This window comes from Lytechinus variegatus, chromosome 4, assembly GCF_018143015.1.
Source record: "Lytechinus variegatus isolate NC3 chromosome 4, Lvar_3.0, whole genome shotgun sequence".
NCBI classification, from domain to species: domain Eukaryota; kingdom Metazoa; phylum Echinodermata; class Echinoidea; order Temnopleuroida; family Toxopneustidae; genus Lytechinus; species Lytechinus variegatus.
In genome coordinates, this window is record NC_054743.1 from 58,994,074 (window position 1) to 59,014,111 (window position 20,038).

The 20,038-nt window shown below is 37.6% G+C and overlaps 1 protein-coding gene across 1 annotated transcript in view; it reads left to right on the forward strand.

Moving 5' to 3' along the window:
* LOC121414406 (forkhead box protein O1-like) overlaps window positions 1-15,851 on the forward strand; it is a 28,754-nt gene extending 12,903 nt beyond the window's left edge. Inside the window, exon 2 of the mRNA XM_041607570.1 lies at window positions 13,099-15,851. Within this exon, the coding sequence (XP_041463504.1) occupies window positions 13,099-14,307 (1,209 nt within the window). The 3' untranslated portion in view covers window positions 14,308-15,851. The remainder of the gene's footprint in view (window positions 1-13,098) is intronic.
* The last annotated feature ends 4,187 nt before the right edge of the window (window positions 15,852-20,038 follow it).

The window sequence follows — 20,038 nt, forward strand, 5'->3', positions numbered from 1 at the left end:
GCATCAGTTTCACACAGTATGTATTGATTTCATATTTGACCAAGAAATGATCCTTGGAAGTATAATTGTACGTAACAGGCCTATTTTGTACATACATATGTACATGTAGTCTACAGTGTATTTATTTTTTCCCTACATACAATGTAGAGGCCTTTTATCAGGGTGCAACATAAGCACTTGCCCGATTGAGTTAGAGTGGGCAAGTCTTTTGAAGTAAAGACCAAAACTACTTGCCCAAATTGGGCAAGCAATATTCTCACATTAGAATGAAAAGGTAAAACTTTTTTTTCAAGGATTTTTTCAGGCAAGTGACCTCGATGTTTGGGCAAGTATTTTCAACTATTGAAAGATTTACTTGCCTGACTGGGCAAGTACTTCTAAAAAGTTATGTAGCACCCTGCTATAATATACTAATACCAGTTCACAGGACGAGGACAATGTGATGTCTTGAGGATAGTAATAAAACAACAAATTTGATGCACTCATTAAAAGTGGACCAGGGGAATAATACATGTCCATGTGTATAGAGATCATTCGCTGGCATTGGCCGAATTGTGATTAACTGTACCAACATGTTTATTGAACTTTTTAAACCCCATTTGAAATGATATGAAAAATGTATCACGTATATTTTGTGATCACAATTTTTACATACATTGTAGATCAATTGTTGAAATATATTGTTTTGGGATTTGTTCAAAATCAATCGTCTCAAACCTTTTGACAAGTACATGTATTTCTCAAAATAAACCTATGAAATGATATGAATATGAGTATAAATCAATTCATCGCCTCTTGAAGGACATACCAAGTACTACACGTGTATGTATGTATACATGTACGTAAGTGCAGAATACACATAGCAATTTGTTTCCACAGAGAGTTAAGTCAGTAGTAATTGATTTATTCCTTTTTGAAAATACCAAATGCCAAAATGGGCAATTCCATGATATACATGTATGTACATCCGACCCCCTATAGGTGGGACTTTCATGAAATTTTCTCCCTCTGATTTCTTGTTCTTTTGAGTCTGTATTGTTCTTAAAGCTTGTGTATAGTTTTGGTAAATCCACCAAAATGCACCTATCACTATTCCAATTCATTGCTAGCTAATATGAATGGATATGCCCTATAACAGTTATGATGTGGAGGATATGAAATGAAAATGTGTTTTACAGGATAAATTTTGCGATTTTACATGTAAATTTAACTTGATCGGGTCACCCGATCAAATTAAAATATCTGTGTGTTTTTGTCTTTCAATTAAATCCTATTCCAAATCATGGAATGGGCTGAAACTTTCAAGATATATTCTTTGTCTGTAACTTTTGGATATCTAATCACTAAATTTACAAGATAAGTGCTTGAATGCCCATTTTTTTAAATTTAAAACAAGCATCGCCGAGAGAGGGCGCTATATATCCAAGATTTGAATATTTGAAATTTTCTCAGAAAAGTGCAGTTGGAAAAATATCTAACGGTCTCTACGCTTCAGTAAGACTGTCATATTAGATGATATTCGATTATCAATCACATTATTGACCCTTTACCAAAGCTATACACAGGCTTTAAAGGACCATCAATTTATATTAGTTTATGAAGTGAAGTAAGACTTTAGAAATAGGGGGGTCAGAGGTGCAAAAAGGTTGATCATTTTATGGAATTGCCCAAGTACAGAATGTACATTTATACATGTAGCAACTTGTTTCCACGCAGTGAGTTGAGCGATTGTCGCAGACTTGCAGTCAGTATGAGCTTGCAATGATGTAGGAAGAAATTGGTGAATTTTTTGTCGAAGCCTTGGGTTATGGTCAGTGCATACTCTGTATGGATTACCATGGGATTTGGGTGCCTTGGAATGTCGGCTTTGTGGTAGAGAGGCTGCTTTGGGGATGCTCACATTGCGTTATATGTTCAGGGCCTTTTGTCTATGAGAAAGTGTGATCGATTGTAAACTGGTCTCCCGATATAAAGGGAGAAAGTCCACAACTCTGTAATTGTCTAGAATCATAATTGCATTGATTATAGTTTAAAAGAAAAGTTTGTACTCCAGAAAAGCATTATTTTTTCCCTTTAATTATTTCATTGTGCACTTTGGACCTCATGGGAAAAGCGCAGTATTATGTACAAAGTAATAATAATAATTAAGTTGATAATACTTAACATCATTTTATTCCTTACAGAATATTACATTTGTACTACATGTACATGTACAGTACATGTATTTTGTTTATATTATGGATTATTTCTTTTTGTATAAATGTGTGACTACATTTTGTACAAGAATTGAATGCATATTATCAAAGCAAACAAATCAAGCAGTCCAAATAATTTTAATTGCATTTATTTTGACCAATCACTGCACATTTTCATTGGTTAGCAAAGGCACATTCAATTAATGCCTTCTTAATGACATTTTTTTTTATTTTGCTGATTTGAAGATTTTTTTTTGTTAATAAGTCATTAAACGATGCTTCCATCTTTGTAATAAGATTTCCTTTCTCCAAAGAAGAATTCAAAACCTTCGAGTTACTACACCGTAAAAAAAATTCAACAAGATACATAATTGTTTTACTCATGGATATTAAGCGCACTATAAAATGCAATATGATTATTATTGCTATTTATACATGAACTTATGTACATTTGTTCTTTATTCATACAGAGTTTAAAGTAAACTGATGATTTATGCATTCAAACAACAACGTTTAAATTTGAAGCAATATAAATTAGAAATTGAACATAACTATTTGAATTTCAATAGTTCCTTAACAATTGCAAACAATCCATCACCAGTTCATCCCTTATAGTTAACCAGGTTGTATAATGCAAGTTTTACTGTGTATATTAAAAGCCCATCAAAACTGCATTGTAACTGACGCTACCCTCAAATTTGCGTACACGCCGGGGCTCCGGTCAGGAAGTGAGTTGTCATCCGAAACGTGCGGCTGCGGCCGTGTCATATCCCCCCTGTACTCTACAGGCTGAATGCAAGACAAATGGGAGACAGGTCTGTGAACAGGAACACTTAATCATAGCCCTTCTTCATGCGCAGAATGAAGCATCAGCACTTCATTATTTAAAGGGAATTATCGGCCATTATGCAACCCTATTATAAAATACATGTAGTTGGCAAGGGAAAATAATTGTTGCAGGCCTATATACATTTACATCTGGGTGTGCTTTTTAATGGAGAGGAAGTATTAATCATGGTGATCCAGAATGATACATGTACATGTATGATGTATTTGAAATTTAAAAGGTGTAAAGCCTATTATGCATTAATGTGTTACATGTAAAATGGGTCAGTAGGGGGGGGCTCCCTGCTATGAGAAAAAGGGCATACTATTTTTATCTGGTGTTTTAACAAAAGTCAACTCCAGTGCAATACACACCACGGCTTTCCCAATCCCCCCCCCCCGGAAGGGGTGCTTGTTCTTTTTGGTTTGCAATACTGTACGCCAAAATTACATGATCAACAGGGAAAGTGCGCTTGGCATGATTTGCATAAGAGTCACAGCTAAACATCTCTCAGAATTTTAAAAGTTATGATAGCTTGTAAACATTATTTAGTTGAGAAACATTTCTGAAGTACTTTCAAGTACTACATGTAGTACATTTACATTATTTGTTTTATTTTACATGTAGAGGTGTACACTGTAGTCAGATCTAGTGATATCAGACAATGGCTCCAGATAATCATCATTAACATTTTGTTATTTCGATTTCATATATTACATTTACCCTGCTTGGGGAGATGTTTTTGATAAGAAATAGAACAAGAGTTGAGAAATTTAAAATCAGTTATCATTTTCTCATCTATGAAGTTGAACGTTGCTGTTAAAGTTTTTAAACATATTTGTTTAACGACATGTATTAAACCAGAATAAACAGATTGTGTTTTTCTTTACATGCCTGCAGACTCCACACTAAACTTTTGTTCTTGGTAGCCCGATCAGTAAACAAAAATCATCAATTTCGTATTTTTGGTGGCCTGCAAAGCAATGGAAAAACACTACAATTTATCAAAACTTTGGTAGCCCAACTGGGCCACCGAGCGTGGGCTTTTACAGAAGTTTGTTGGCCCGACTCTCTTTTTTGGTTGCCCAGGGCCATCGGACCACTGCTAATGTTGAGCCCTGGTTATAACTTTGTCTGGATTTATAAAGATCTCCCAAAATATGAAACAGAGCACTGTAGAATTATAAAAAAAAAAACTAAGACATGAACAGTTTTCAATTTTCAATTACAAGGAAAATATATGCAAAAATAACTTCTTTTAAAAACAAACAATTGTGAATGCAGGAAACCATCACCATACGTTGTCTTTGGACTTTAATAACGTCAATGAAATCAAAACGAGCTGGGTTCGCGGAATGTGGATACAGATAGAATTGACACCTTCGAACCATAACATTAGTTTTAATGGTCAATTGAAACTAAGTCAGTTGACCGTAGAGGAATGGGAACACATAGCGAGCATGGTCGGCCATCACAGGATCACAGGGGGATCGCGTGTCGGTGGTCATTCAAGTTTACTTTCTTATGAAACTAGTGTAAAGATACCTGCATGTATTGCACTTATTTCCTTAAAAGTATTTTGATTAGGATATATATATCTATAAAGAAAAGGATAAACAGCTTCTTCTTGAATCTGAAAGATCAATATCTAGAATTTCAGGTGATGACGTTGAAAAACTAACGTCAATATGAAGGCCTACCAGGTTTAAGGTTAGGAAATTTGTTTTTTTAGGGGCTATATCCACATTGGGGCGATTGCAGAATTTCGAGGGCTACATTGTACTTCATTCAGTTTAAGGGCTTCTCTTTTAGGGGCAACAATCAATTATTTGCAAATATCAATTTTAATTTTTCTGTCATAGTTTGAGTATCGATTTTATAAATAATGTTGAATTTTGTTTGTAACAGATCTTTGGGTGACTCAAGAAAAAATGGTCACCTCAAAGCATGCATTTTGGGGAAGTTTTGGTAGCGATTTTGGTCTGTCTTTAGGGCAAAATCGCTTGTCGCCTTCATGTATTTCTTAAGCCGAGACCTACATGTACATGTAGGCCAAGATGACAATCCAGCAATTCGCACCATGGTCGTACATGTTACTGTCACTATTTCCTTGGAAGAAGTCCAATTTGGTCATGTATTGACTAAATTGAGAATGGTTAGTCTACTAACATCAAGATGTACCGTGTGGGACATCATATTTTGAAAAGGCAACATAATGTAAGATTATGAGAAATAAAATGAATTACTTGTACTGGAGTTGTTACATGTAGACACTAGTATTAATTGCGCCTTGTGCTCAGAAATGATATCCTGCATACAGCCCCCTGAAATCCCCTGGAAATGAAAGACAATCATCAAATGATATCAGTATAAGAAAATGGGGATTAGTGATCTGATCGATTCCCTAAATCTGTGTGGAATTTAGTATACAGTGTAGCTTTGAAAATTTCGCTTGATATCAAATGGTTTGTCATGTACATGTATTAGAATTAGGCCTCAGTACATTGTGCATATAGCTGAAAAGAATGATAAGTTGGCACTGCATTTCAAGAAGTGGTCCTTTAATGTAGATTAATGCTTATCCCTCACAAAATTATTGTTTTCTCCATATTCTGGAATCTGGATGCCTTTATGTATTTTTTATTTATTGATTAATTTATTTACTTATTTATTTATTCTTTATCTTTTTGCTACTGAGAGAATCGTGTTTGTCCTGTGTACAATGTATGTGTCGTCTGTTCATCAGTTGTGTAGATATTTTGTGTAGATATCTTAAGTACAGTAGCTATGAAGTTTTGTTGTTATTGTATATATTATTTTGTTTTACAATAAAAACATAAATACAAAAAAGTACATTGTGCAGTATTTGTAAGTCCTAAAATGTACATGTACACTCTAAGAACACTGAGTAAACTTTTACCCAATATTGAGTAAAAAGGGAACATGCATGTTTGCAAGGTATTTTTTACCCTACATGTATATTGGGCTATTTCAACGCAACATTGCATAAAATTTATCAAATATTGGGTATCCTTTTACCCAACAACATGCATGTTCCCCATTTACCAAATATTGTGTAAACCTTTTTTTAGAGTGTAGTACAATCTTCTTCTGGACTTCTCAATGAAATCCATCATAGAAATGTGTAAATCTTAGCCAGCATTCTTTGAAAATATACCCATGAAAATTGGTTTGATAAAATTTACCCAACAAACATGCATGATCCCTTTTTTTTTACACAATGTTGGGTAAATGTTTACTCAACCTTTATAGGCCTCTTACCTAGCGTTGTTTGAAAATTATACCCATAAAACTTCCTTCATACAATTTACCTACACATATAAACTAACATGCATCTTCCCTTTTTACACAATATTTGGTAAAATTTTACTCTTGAAGATTGTAGGCATGTAAATTGGGAATGACTTTTCTTTGTATGGGATAATATTGTGAATATATCTGTCTGCACTCTGAAATTGATGCTAGAGTCACAATAACGAAATCGACGCTAGACCGACTGATGGTATGCTATTGGCAATAACAATGGTTCTGATCAATCTGGAGTTTGGTTTGCCTGTGTGACTGGGGTATATAAAGCAATCAATGGAATTGTGTGTTCTTTTGAAAATTTCCCCTTTCCTTGAGGGTTTTCATCAATAACGCAAAATGTCAAAGCCAAGGTACTAATTAATGCCGGCCGATTCGATACCCTTGGAAAATCCATGTCTATTGTTTGAGGTCATAATGATGTCAGTTTCAAAAGCCTGTATTCTCTTCACTCTTTCTCTCTCCCTTTCTCTACCTTTTTTCCTTTTCTCTTCCCCACTCTTTCTTTTGCTCTTTTGTTTGTCTTCTCCATTTCTATCTCCTTTTTTATTTTTATTTTTCTCTCTTTCTCTTATTCTGTCTGTCTTTCTCTCTCTCTCTCTCAATTTCTGATGTGTAAGTGAGCCGGCACATGTCTGTGGGTGAGATGGTTTCGTTTTTACCTGAAGAGCAAGGCAGTAATTATCAAATTGACCGCTTTTGAGGGTGGACGGAATCGCCAGAGGGATGGAAGGGGAGGGGGGGGGGTGGTTAGGGGTGAGCGTGACTTTCAAAAAGCTCTAGTCGCCCTCTTTTCTCCCCGTCCGCTTATTGATCGGCAGGTAGAAAACTCGAGCGTCTTCCATTATTGCAGGAGCAGCGTGTAATCTGCAACGAAGAAGGGGGCTGGCTGAATGTCAGGGGTTCAAAGATGTAATTTGCGTTGCACATGATATTCATCTCAATTTGGTTTATGAGGAGCGTGGGGAGTCTTCAGCGAGAAGAAAGAGAGATGTAAGGGTGAAATGGACACCGTTCTCACTACCGTCTAAAAACTAGTTTCGTGGAAACTAGTTTAACATGTATGAGAACAGTCTAAGTGGTCTTTGAAGCGATCTTCCAAACCAGTTTAGAAAACCACCTTGCGATGTAGTTTTGAAGATCGCTTTGCTTCATTAAACTGGTTTTAGCGTAAGTGAGGACACAACTGTTCTTGGGGAAGCGATCTTCGCACATTTCAAGCCCGCTACTCCACAGACTGTATGTAGAATGCCTATGCTGCGGTTTCAAATTTTGTGCGAAACGTGTGGCCACACTGAGAATGTTCCCATAGCAACAAGACCACTTTACGTGAAGTGGTTTTGAAAACCACTTTCGGGTGACGAAATGGGAACGCTAGCAAAGCGATCTTCCGAACTGGTTTCCTGAACCATTTTCCAGTAAACTAGTTTTAGGAAGTACATGTATAAGTAATGGTTTTATAGACCAAGAAGAGATGGAGGGTGCAAAAGAAGGGAAGGAGCGACTAAAAAGGAAGGAATCAAAGGGAAAGTGATAAGGAACAAGTAGGCCTTTTTGTTAATTACAGATAGGAAACCCAATAAAATATAAATACAAAAAATATACAGATAGGAAACTGCTACATTTAGGGGGAGAGTTTGAAGAAGGTGTTTTACATGGTGACTACTGCTGAAGCATAATAAAGATGAAGTAAATTTATAGTGTTAAATTTAAATATGACGATTCAAAACTGGCTTTAAAATCTCTGGACCAATGTTAATGCACATAATTTGTGATAAAAATATTTTAAAAATTCTGAAATCCTAAATAATCAACGCTATGTAAATGTTCCTAAGCTTTGTTGCACAAGTCTGAGGCTTCAATTTTTTTATCAGACTTAATTTTTTTTTAGTGCTTATAAAGCACAGCAGAAGACGTATGGTTTCCTCCTTTACACTCTCGCAAATCTATGTTATAAATATGAGACCTATTTCAAAAACTTGCCCCCTATTTCACCTTTGTTGGCTCTGAAACAATACACATACTAGTCGTAGTATGCTATAAACGTGAACAAGACCATAGTTCACATATGTAAATGACTGTACGACCGGTCCTAGTTTCAACCTATTCTTATGGGGATGAAAAGTCTGATTTCCTGTGCTAATATCCTGAAGGATTAGTGTGAAATGAGATCACTATAAATATATATACCATAGCCGTGGCCAGTAACTACTGTAGCCTCTGTTCACAATTGAATTTTACCATGGGTGCTTTTATACTTTTTTTATGGGGGGGGGGGAAGGCTTAGGTGGTGTGTTGAAACATAAAAAAAAAATCCTGCCTGTACATGTCTGCAGCCTTTTTTTTTCCATTTGTAAAACCAGGAACCCGTTTCGTATTTGAAATACTTCCCACAATGCATTGTCACTTTTCCAATTTTTTAACTTTCATGGAAACCTTGATTGTGATTGGCGGCTGAGCCCTGTTACCATGGTAATTTGCTATAATGGCAAAGTTACCGTTGTTTTCGCTATCTATGAAATGGATTCCAGATCTCCATGTATCAAGCTGATCATGAACAATTCTCGAAAACTCGCTGAAAAGGTTGGCTTTTTTCAGATCGACGTTTCTCCTATAAACTTGTTTTCTGAAGAAGCATGAACACATCGCATTCATTTGAAAAATTGCATTTTGTTCCACATACGAATGATGTGTAAAATAAGGTTCTCTATACTGCTTGCCTGGTATTTCAGTATGTTGATTAACTTTGAACTATTTACGGTAGTGCAACTATTATCACGATGAACTGCGATTATGATCTGTGTACACCCAAGTACACTGCAGAACACTCAAAATTATAGCATAAATGCACCTTAAATGATTTTGTTTGTGGTATTTACAGAAAATAAACAATATTTTGAAGGAATAGGGAAAATGTGACAATAATTTGGGTCTCTATAAATGAACGTTTACCCAACATGTGTAATCGCTCCTGTAATCTTTTCTTTTTCTTGTTATTCTAACTGATATTTGAGTGTGATGTTATCAGTGACAGTTCAGTGTTCTTTTTTTATTATGCATTGCTAACAAATGCCACTTGAGATAATTCCCTTATTATTGCGCAATTGTTACATGAGTAGACCATTATGAAATGATAATAATTACCAGCTGGCAAATACCACTTTAATGTACATATGCATACCAGCAAGTTATCTTTATGGAATGACCAAAACTAGGCCAATCTACATGTAATCAACTTACTTTTTGCAGTTGACAGTTCTCTTTTAATGTTTTTAGTTTATTAATTAATTAATTCATGCAATAATTAATTTATGATTCATCCAGTATATATACATGTACATTGACAGTATGGCCATTAATTCACTCATTTATGTTTGTTTCTAAAGAATTTTTTGATATCTTTATCCATAAATTTCAATTTTGGTTGTGCTGTTTCGAGTGAAAAGATTTCCCCCTAAAAAACGCATTATCAATATGCATTGCACAGGTGTCAATTGAAAAAAAAACATCATTTGCCAGGTACTTTTTAATTTACAGATATACATTGTACATTGTAGATTTGCATGATGTAGTGCATGTACCCATTTTACACGGTGATGTACAATTCATGTAGGCCCACACACATACATGTATGTACAAAAAAGGACAGTAAATGGCAAATCATGTACATGTAGAGGTCAATTCCACTTTGTTATCCAACATTTGTTTGATGGTGATTTCCAATAAACTGCCATTTGAGTATGATCAAGTAGGTCATATAGAATGAGGCATTCTTAGGAGGCTTGTATTCCTCCAAAGCTTGTTTTTCATGTTAGAAACAAATCTGCAGTGTTGAGAAAGAGAGAGAGAGAGGTGTGTGTGTGGGGGGGGGGGTGAGGCTTACAAAACAAATCACATTGTAGTTTGCTCATAGGCTTAGAAAAGTAAGGTCCTTTGGGCCAAGCGAGCGGCCGTTTGTTTGGTTTCTCATTATGAAGTCTCATTCTTTGACTTGTGCTATTCTTTGAAGCGAATGAAAGGCTTCTGACGCTGAGTAACAGGAAGTCAGATAGATTTGGATCCTATTGTGATTCTCGGTGAGCGTCCTCACACCTCCTCGATCGTGAAAATACCTGCAATGACATTTGCCCCTGCGACAATTGCTCCGCTCTAAATTTTGCCTACAAATGGAATGACCAATTTCAATCCTGGACTTAACTTTAAACCCTACCGTAAACCTATACATGTACATGTAAAACCTCATTGGAACCCTAACCCTATGATGTACATGTAGATGAAATAAAGCCCGGAGCATTTGTCGGCGGAGCAAATGTCGTGTCCCCCGTGAAAATACCCATGATGATAATGGAAGTATTACACGTACAATTTCGCCTCTCAATTGCCCTGGAGAATCTCCATTCACTTCAATGTTAAAGCCTTATTCATCATTGTAGATTTTAAGCAGTAGGTTGTCCAAAATAGCCCCGAAAATCCCCCCCCCCACCCAAAAAAAAAACTGCTTGAGAATGAGAACATGTAATTTTGCTTTTACTCTCCAAAAATACTCGCAACCTTTATCTTTGCAAAGGTTTTTGTTATTTTTCTAAGAGTTCCTATCTACTTTTGAACATAGTAGGCTCCTTATATGTAATTTCCTTGCATCACATGGAAAATTCCATGTATTGTTTGCATACTGGTGAGTATGAAATCACCTTAAACTGGAATATATGTACTTTGTACTATCATTATCAAGTGCATTCTATGCCCTGTATTATCAGTAATGGTGGTACTTCACTTGACAGTTTCAATAGACAGTACAGTCATCGGAATCACAGTTTCTGAATAATTGTAATGGAAACTTGCAATTAATGCAATCTTATAGCTCTCCTATTGGTTTCTTAATGTAATTAACATGCATTATCTGAAGCCTATATGACAAATTTCGTGCTTTCAGACATTGTTGCCACTCGTCATTGATGACAGCGTGCTATCAGTAATGACTGGTGATCAGTATCATTTATTCATATATTTATTCGCGAATATTTGTACAGAGTGGCCTGATCAGCATAAAAACAATTTAATATATTATTTAAAAAAACCCACAAATATATGAAAAAATAGTTACATGTCACATATTTTTGCCACTTGTGATAGATTGCAGCACGATGAGTATAATAATAATAATAATATGCATTTATATAGCGCCATCTATCTAGAAATATTCTATTCCGAGGCGCGTTATTATTACCCCAGCTTTAGCTTGAGCTGCCTTTCAGCGCTCATGCATTCAAGGACTTAATCTTGCCGGGTACCCATCCACCTCACCTGGGTCGAGTGCAGCACAATGTGGATAAATTTCTTGCTGAAGGAAATTACCCATGGCTGGGATCATCTTATTCAGGTCATAGTATTATTTTATTGCACAGTATAGTTTAGATTGCCATGTGGATTCTCCAAATATTCTGTTCTGATAACTTTGCTTGTACCTCTCTGGGAAAAAAAAATCAGCCAGTCGACAGCTTGTACTGTACACACTTCAGGGAGAAGTCTCTCTGTGCTTGTGCTCTTTCTGCCATTATCTCTCATTATGAGCTGTCCTATTTAGGTCAAGTCATTAACAATTTGAGTGGTTGTTAATTACAGCCAACTGCCTTTCTTTATAGCGTAGTCTGATTAAAAGCAAGCCACCACATTGTCTCGCTCTCCCGAAGCCTAATTTTCAAAATCGATAATGCGGGATAATGTGACCGCTGTGAGCCTCCCGTCTCTATGGTCCGCCGCCCATTTAATGAACGTAATAGTGATACGCTTTCAACGTGCGTTTAAGCGCTTCGGAGAAAAAGGGCACGGGGAACGGCTCTGCGCCTGTGCGTTATTAATACCCACCACAAGCCGTCGTTAATCTTTCATTTCAGGGCTTAGAGCAGAGCTGGGATCTGGTTTGCCACTTTTTGAGGGAGAAGCGATATGGCGGCTGTTTCTACGATTTCAGGCTCTGCAGGTTTCTTTATCGGAAGACAAGGCAATGTGACACTGGCGCATTTCACTGTAACCATGCCGCATGCTTAGCAAGCTGTCATGGCAATGCGATTATTTGTAATGAAATATTCTTGATTGTGGACCGGGTTGGAGAGAAAGAAAGTGATACTATTCTTACTGGTATCAGATAATGAATTCTGTTGGTTTCCCCCTTTCCTTTTTCTAAAATGTTCATAACCAGTCATTGATATGTAATGTTCATGTGGAACAAAAGAAAACGAAAATAATGCCATCACCTCCCGTTCCCATTGTAATTAATTTGCTGATTGGACTTCTGGCATCTTGAATACTATATTGCTAAATGACCCAACCATCATAATGTTCATGCGAACCTATATGTCCACTGATCTTTGTTAAATACAAGTTCATGTAGCCCTTTTTAACTTTACCAATACATTCAAAATGATTTACTGCAGGGACGAATACATTTCCTGTATCATCAGAAGTTGAACAATCAATCTACAGATAGAAGACCAATTTTCATTTTTGCTTTTTACAAATGCCCAGTTTTGTTGTGTCCAGACAGACTTACATGTGTTAGTGAGACTTTGATGATGAAGCGGTCAATGCACCATTTCTAAATTAAAAAGAAATACTGACCTAAATACCTACACATGCTAATTTTGAATATTTTATCTGCTTTTACATCTATTTTGCTGTGCTAAGTTTTTTCACAACTACCTAAGAAAATTTTAAAGCATTTCCTCCTTTTCTTTGGTATTTTCTATGCAGAACTCTATTCGACACAACTTGTCCCTTCACAGCCGATTTGTCCGGGTGCAGAATGAAGGTACAGGAAAGAGCTCCTGGTGGATGATCAACCCTGATGCCAAACCAGGCAAGTCATCAAGGAGAAGAGCGTCCAGCATGGACACCACAAACTCCAAGTTTGAGAGGAAGCGAGGGAGAGTCAAGAAGAAGGTCCTGGAGGAGCGCGCAAAGTGGGGAAACACAAGTCCCACACCAAAGTTAGAAGGAGAGGAAGGTGCCAGCCCGTTACCGTTCAACTTGGGAACGACAGATTTCAGGTCGCGAGCCAGCTCAAACGCGAGCAGTTGTGGCCGTCTATCCCCAATTATGACCACGCACCCAGAAATTGACATGCATGACAATGAAGTCCCACCTATGTCACCGATTCCCTTCCAAGATCAGTCATATGATAGTCCAGACCCCTACCAGTCAACAGATCAGCTAGCAAAACTAGCCAAAGCAATGACCCTAGATTCAAGTCTTAGTGTAGAACCCGCGATCCGCCACTCACACAACAGCAGCGGATATTTGTTCTCTCCGCAAAGCTACAGTGGTTCCGATATGTCTCCTGTACATAGTAACAGCCCGTATTACTCGCAACAGGGCACCCCAGCTGTAAGTCCTCTAGGTCAGTGTTCCCCAATGCAGGAGCTACCACCCAGTCAATATGGCATGCGACAGAGCTTCACAAATTTGATGCATGAAAATAACGATGCCATCATCCCTCAGGACCCCATGTTCTCGCAGTCCGCCATCTTGCGCCAGCAGCAGTCGCCGCGGCCCATGCCGAGCTGTCGCGAGGAGAGCATGATCCAGCACACGTCGCCTCACAGGCTGATGCCTTCCGGGAACCAAGGCAGCAACTTGGCCATGCTGCTGAACAACGGCCACAACACTCACACCAACAGCCACCACCATCCGCTACCGTACCCCAACGGCGGAACCCCTCAACATGTTCCTCACATGCCTGGCCACATTCACCACCACCATCCCGGGATGGGACATGTGGATAGATTCCCCAGTGACCTGGAGAGCGTGCAAGTGGACCCTCTCAAGGGTTGGGATCTTGATGTGGAAACCATCCTGCGGAATGAGCAGGACTTGACAGAAGGACCTGAAGCCAGCTTTGATAACATAGGAACGATGGGAACTACAGCAACGACCATGGCTGCTCCAAGCTGGGTTCATTAAACGGTAAGACCAACTTTCTCTTGCTCATCTTTCATTGTATATCTTTTACTTAATCACATACCCTTCAAGTCTGTCTTGAAGAATATCTTCCACCTCTTGTTGAATGTTTTCCACTTATAAATCATTAAAATTTGATCTAATCTTTGATCAAATTACTGGACTAAAGAAATACATTATCCTTTCAATCCTGACTGAATGTTTCAGTTACCACTACCTGTGGTAGGAGTAGAAGTACTTGTACTCTACAAGAGCTAATCATTCTTAAAATGTCATCATAACCACTGTTGCTTTTCCTCGAGCAACACCTTGTCATCAAGTTCTCTTGATTTTAAGTACTGTCTAATCGTCAAAGCGATGCAGAACCTTTCAAGGTGAAATATTCCCCTCAGGAGCTAACACTTCTAGTCAGTGAGGGATCCTTGTTGATTTCCAATATCCAATAAAGGAGCGAGTTTCTAACACCTTTGGACATGAGGGATTTTCCCCAAATGCTCTTTTGTAAGAAATATGCAAGCATAGTGCTAGGTCTGCAAAGGATTCAATAGAAAAGAGAAGTCTTCGCTTGGAAGTACCTCAATGGATGTGATCATTGATGTGAATATAAAGCATGTTGGTATTTCTTTCTTCCAACCAAGTTGTATTAAGTAAACAAGGACACATTTTGAATCGTAAGAATGAAAACTCTTTTCATAACTTTGCTTCTCCTACGTGAGATAGTCTTCAAATGCCTATTATGTGATAGTGTGCACATCATCTAGACCACCCCTTGATTTGCCTCTAAAATGAGTGTATGGTAAACATGTATGTTTGGATAGTTTATCTAATTCACAATATGGATATTGTGAATTTCAAATACAAATTTGAATTCAATTTTTCAAATTTCAATTAAAGTCAGGTCTGAATATCTACTCCTTGTCATTCATACTTCTTTACCAAATGGTGAATTTTAAATACAAATTCAAATTTGGATCTAACCTCATACCAAATCCAATGAAAAAACAAACTTCAAATAAAAATCCACATTTCTACATGTAATTCAAAATCATCAATATGAAAAAAAAATGATAAAGCGACCTGGCAAAGGCAAAATTGAGTTCGTCTTTCCCATGTACTCGAGGAAATTACTCAGATTTAATGCATTAGAAAATGTAATGAAGAGATCTATAGGCCTAAAGCTGAAGATATTGGGTGAGTCGAGGCAATTTACTGAATACTTGTACAGGAGGGTAAAAGTTCATTCTTTTCTAGATCTAAATGGACAATATATACAATCTATCAGTAGGTGGGTGTGTTCTGTGGGTGAATTAGCATTGGAAAGTTCTTTTTTTTAGAGCTGTGAATTAAACTTGAAAAGCCAAATTAGAATTTATAATGCATCTAATGGGGCATGCTGTATTCTGTGGGCGATCACTGGCATTGGATTTTTTTAAACCTTGAATTGAAGTTGAATCTGTAGGCCTATATTTAAAGATGAAAACAACAACAGGATAATGTTTCATTAGAAAGGATCTGCTAGATTCTGGCACTCAAAGATATAATACAATTGAAGCGAAATAATGATATTGTAACAGACATTTTTGCGTAAGTTGAATTCTAGTTTTATTCTGAGCTCTCTGGACTCCCTTTAAAGCTCTCGGAGAGCATAGCCAGGTCAGTGAATTTGGAGTGCTCTTGCACGGCAGCGAGAAGTGAGCCACTACTTGATTTTCCATTCATGTATTCTCACCAACTCCTCAACCCAATTTTCAACAGCTTCATTCCGTATTCCTTCACCCCCCCCTCTTGCCCCCCCTCTCCCGATCTTTATCTCCATCCAGACCATCCTGCCATTTCTCTATTATGCTGAAATTTGCATCTCTCTCCCTCTTTCCCCTTTTCCCCATCTCAAATGCAAGCTCTGTGATACCTTGCCCTGATTTAGTGTCGTTTGCATTTAGGCCTATATACCTCAGGGTGCTACATAACTTTTTAGAAGAACTTGCCCTGTCGGGCAAGTAAATCTTTAAATAGTTGAAGTATACTTGCCCAAAAATCTATTTCACTTGCCCGAAAAAATCCTTAAAAAAAAGTTTCACCTTTTCAAAAGAAAGTTGGTCATTCTATTGTGAGAATTTTTCTTGCCCAATTTGGGCAAGTAGTTTTGGTCTTTACTTCAAAACACTTGCCTGACTCTAACTTTTACTTGCCCCGGGCAATCGGGCAAGTGCTTATGTAGCACCCTGTACCTATAGCCAAATTTACTTGCCCTCACCTCGAACTCGCTTCCTGGAATACCCCACCCTACTTTTACAATACGTTTATAGGAGTTTCCTCATTTTGGAGATTTTTCCTGAATCACCCCCCCTTACCATATTTGCAATGCAGGCCTTTTCATCTTGCCTTTCACGTCCCCAACTCAGTACTCTGCTTTTTCACCACCCCTCATGTCCCCCCATGGTTTCCCTCTCGAACTAGCATCACCTTCCTGCATGCTTGAGTGAGGAGGAGAAGGATGAGGCGACTTCGTAGAGGTCGCTGAAATACTTGAATTTCGGTTTTTCGCCTCCTCGGTATAACGTCTTTCTCCAATCGTGAACTGTTAGTCCATTATTCCTTACATATTAATCATACTTTATAGGAATCATTTCAACAAGATACCTTTTTTACAGTCGTATAGAAAAATTAAATGGAGAAGTCTCCCTCAGATGGGTACACCATAAAACACTTGGGTAATGAGAGGTGCATGTTGTCAAAATCAACCATTGGATAGAACAGTATTTTTGAAGTTTGATTTCCCGATAGCCTGACTGAGTCAGTACAACCCTAGTAATACCTCGGTCACATTTGCTGTTAGTTAGTCGGGTCTCTAAATTTAATCACAGCATTTGGTCTCATTTCGGAAGAGTTCTAATACCTCGGTCACATTTGCTCTCAGCTGCTGTACAGCGAGTCAAAAACAACCGTTTTATAAATTTTTATTCAAACCACCTACATACATGTATGTATAATATAGGTAGTTAGCTACATGTACATGTTATGTACAAGTAGCTAACTAGTACAAAAAAAACGGCGGTTTTCGACTCGCCGTACAGCAGCTGAGAGCAAATGTGACCGAGGTATTAGAACTCTTCCGAAATGAGACCAAATGCTGTGATTAAATTTAGAGACCCGACTAACTTATCCCACCCAAATGAGTCAAAATCTTGTTCTTTTTTTTGACTGACTTTATTGACCCCACTGTGGCTTTATAAGACCAACTGACTCAAATCTATTTCAAACTCCGGCGAATCGTTGCATGCACTCCAATGATAGGGGAAAAATCCATTTAAATTCCTGTATGCTATTACAGCTTTGGGAGATTCGGAATCAACATTGGAAAGCTGTAGATCTCAAGGGGGAGGTGAAAGATATTATCTTAAATTTGTATCGTGATAGTGCATGTATGTAGGTCAAGGGTCACACATATGGATACTGCCTTCTGCTTAATTAATTCATGCTGCTCGTACAACAGTGACATTGTTATGTGTCTGAAATAACAGGCATGCCACTCTCCGGTGCACAACGCTTTCTAATTAGCACCCGGGATAGATTAGCGGAGATGGTAGGCGAAGAATGTCGGCTGTTAACAATCGCCGACTGTCACTTGTGGACCTGTAGCACTACTGTCCCTGCTATTACTGTACGTGTCTACTTCATGAATAGCCGTCCGGGACATGTTTCATAAAACTTGCTACAAATTTGGAAGTACATGTAGGGGGTTCAAAGATACAGAAATCATTAAATTTGATTGTTTGGTTGCATCACTTGCATGTGAACTTGTTACAGAAAATGTTTACTTGTTATCATAACAAGTCTTAATCAAAACAAGACCCACATTTATAACCATCAGGGGCATGTTTCATAAAACTTGTGATTAAATTTGAAGTTAAAAGCTACTGGAATTATTCAGTTTGATTGGTTGGTTGCATGTGAAGTTGTTAAAGAAAATTTGTCTTGTTATCATAACAAATCCTTATGAAACAAGACCCACATTTATAACCATCAGGGGTGTGTTTCATAAAACTTGTGAATAAATTTGAAGTAAAAAGCTACTGAAATCATTCAATTTGATTGGTTGGTTGCATGTGAAGTTGTTATGGAAAATGTTTACTTGTTATCATAACAAGTCTTTATCAAAACAAGACCGACATTTATAACCATCAGGGGCATGTTTCATAAAACTTGTGAATAAATTTGAAGTTAAAGCTATTGAAATCATTCAATTTGATCGGTTGGTTGCATGTGAACTTGTTTAATACAGAAAATGTTTACTTGTTATCATAACAAGTCTTTATTAAACAAGACCAACATTCACATGTGCATGTATGTTCCATCAGGGGCATGTTTCATAAAACTTGTGAATAAATTTGAAGTTAAAAGCTACTGAAATCATTCATTTTGATTGGGTGCTTGTAAACTTGTTACAAAAAAATGTGTACTAGTTAAAGTCTTTGTGGAAAAACAGGACCTATGATACTAGTATGAGATTTAATCTGAATAGATAATGTCTAATATTTTAATAAAAGTGATTGGAAGATTTGACTATATTGAAGAATTAAGTGAATGCTGTAAGACTTGGGAACCACTTTCTTATAAAAAATTTACTATTTTGCATTGCATCGTATGTACTGCGTGCTTTTTGCATAATATTAAAAATTCCCCCAATCAGTCACAATGAACTAAAAAACTTTTAGAGATAGTTACGCTTGTACATGTCATGATCTTCTTTCTCCAACAAACAGCTCAAAGGAGGCTACAATATATTGTACAATGTATGATCATGCCTACATCATGTACATTTTTAGCAAAAGTATTATATCATTTCATGCCTCCCCCCCCCAGAACATTTTGATTACAGTATCTCTCATCTCATTAAAACAAAAGTCACATCCCATCCCTTTTTCCATGAATAATCCTGTTTGTAGGCCGTGAAATTGTTTTTTTTTTTTGCACCAATGTCATTAAATGGAACAAAAGAGTTATAATGAGCAGTTATGTTGGTCTTTCTTTTGCCTTGTTAGTGTCTTTTATCCATGTAATTACCATGCTTGCCAGATGAGGACTAGGATATTTTCTAAATGGAGGATAAAATGGCTGTATCTTTGTGATCTAAAGCAGTGTTTGATGAGGGATGAAGATGAGGAAGATAAAGGGAAAGAAAGGACAAAAACCTTTAAAAAAAAGTTTCTTTCAAGATTTATGCTTGGCCCTGGACAGGCTTTAAAAACTAGGACAGCCTGCAATTATTTTCTCATCAAGTTTTGGACCTGCTGTAATTTTTCCCCCTTTCTTCTGCCCCCTTTAGCCCATTCTCTCCTCCCCTCTCTCCCTCTCTCTCCCAATTTCCCTTTCCATCTTACCTCAGTCTCTCCCCTCCGCCCAACCCCTTTTCCTCCCCTCTGCTAGCCTTCTACTCCCTCTACCCCTCCACTCCCCTCCCCTCTCTCCCTCCCTCTCCGTTTTTCCTTTCTACTCCCTCTATCCCTCCTCTCCCCTCCCCCTTCCTCGTCCCCCTCCCCCCCTCTCCCAACCTCTCTCTATCCATCACCATGACTGGTATGTGGCATGTGGCCAAGTCATTAGCATCAGCAGCAGATTTACCTAATGACATAATAAACTAAACTGTCCACAGTTATGTGGCCATAAATTGTCAGAAGCACCCGGTAATTCAGGACTGTATAGCAGGTCGTGGGGCGCACTCGGCCCTCTGGTC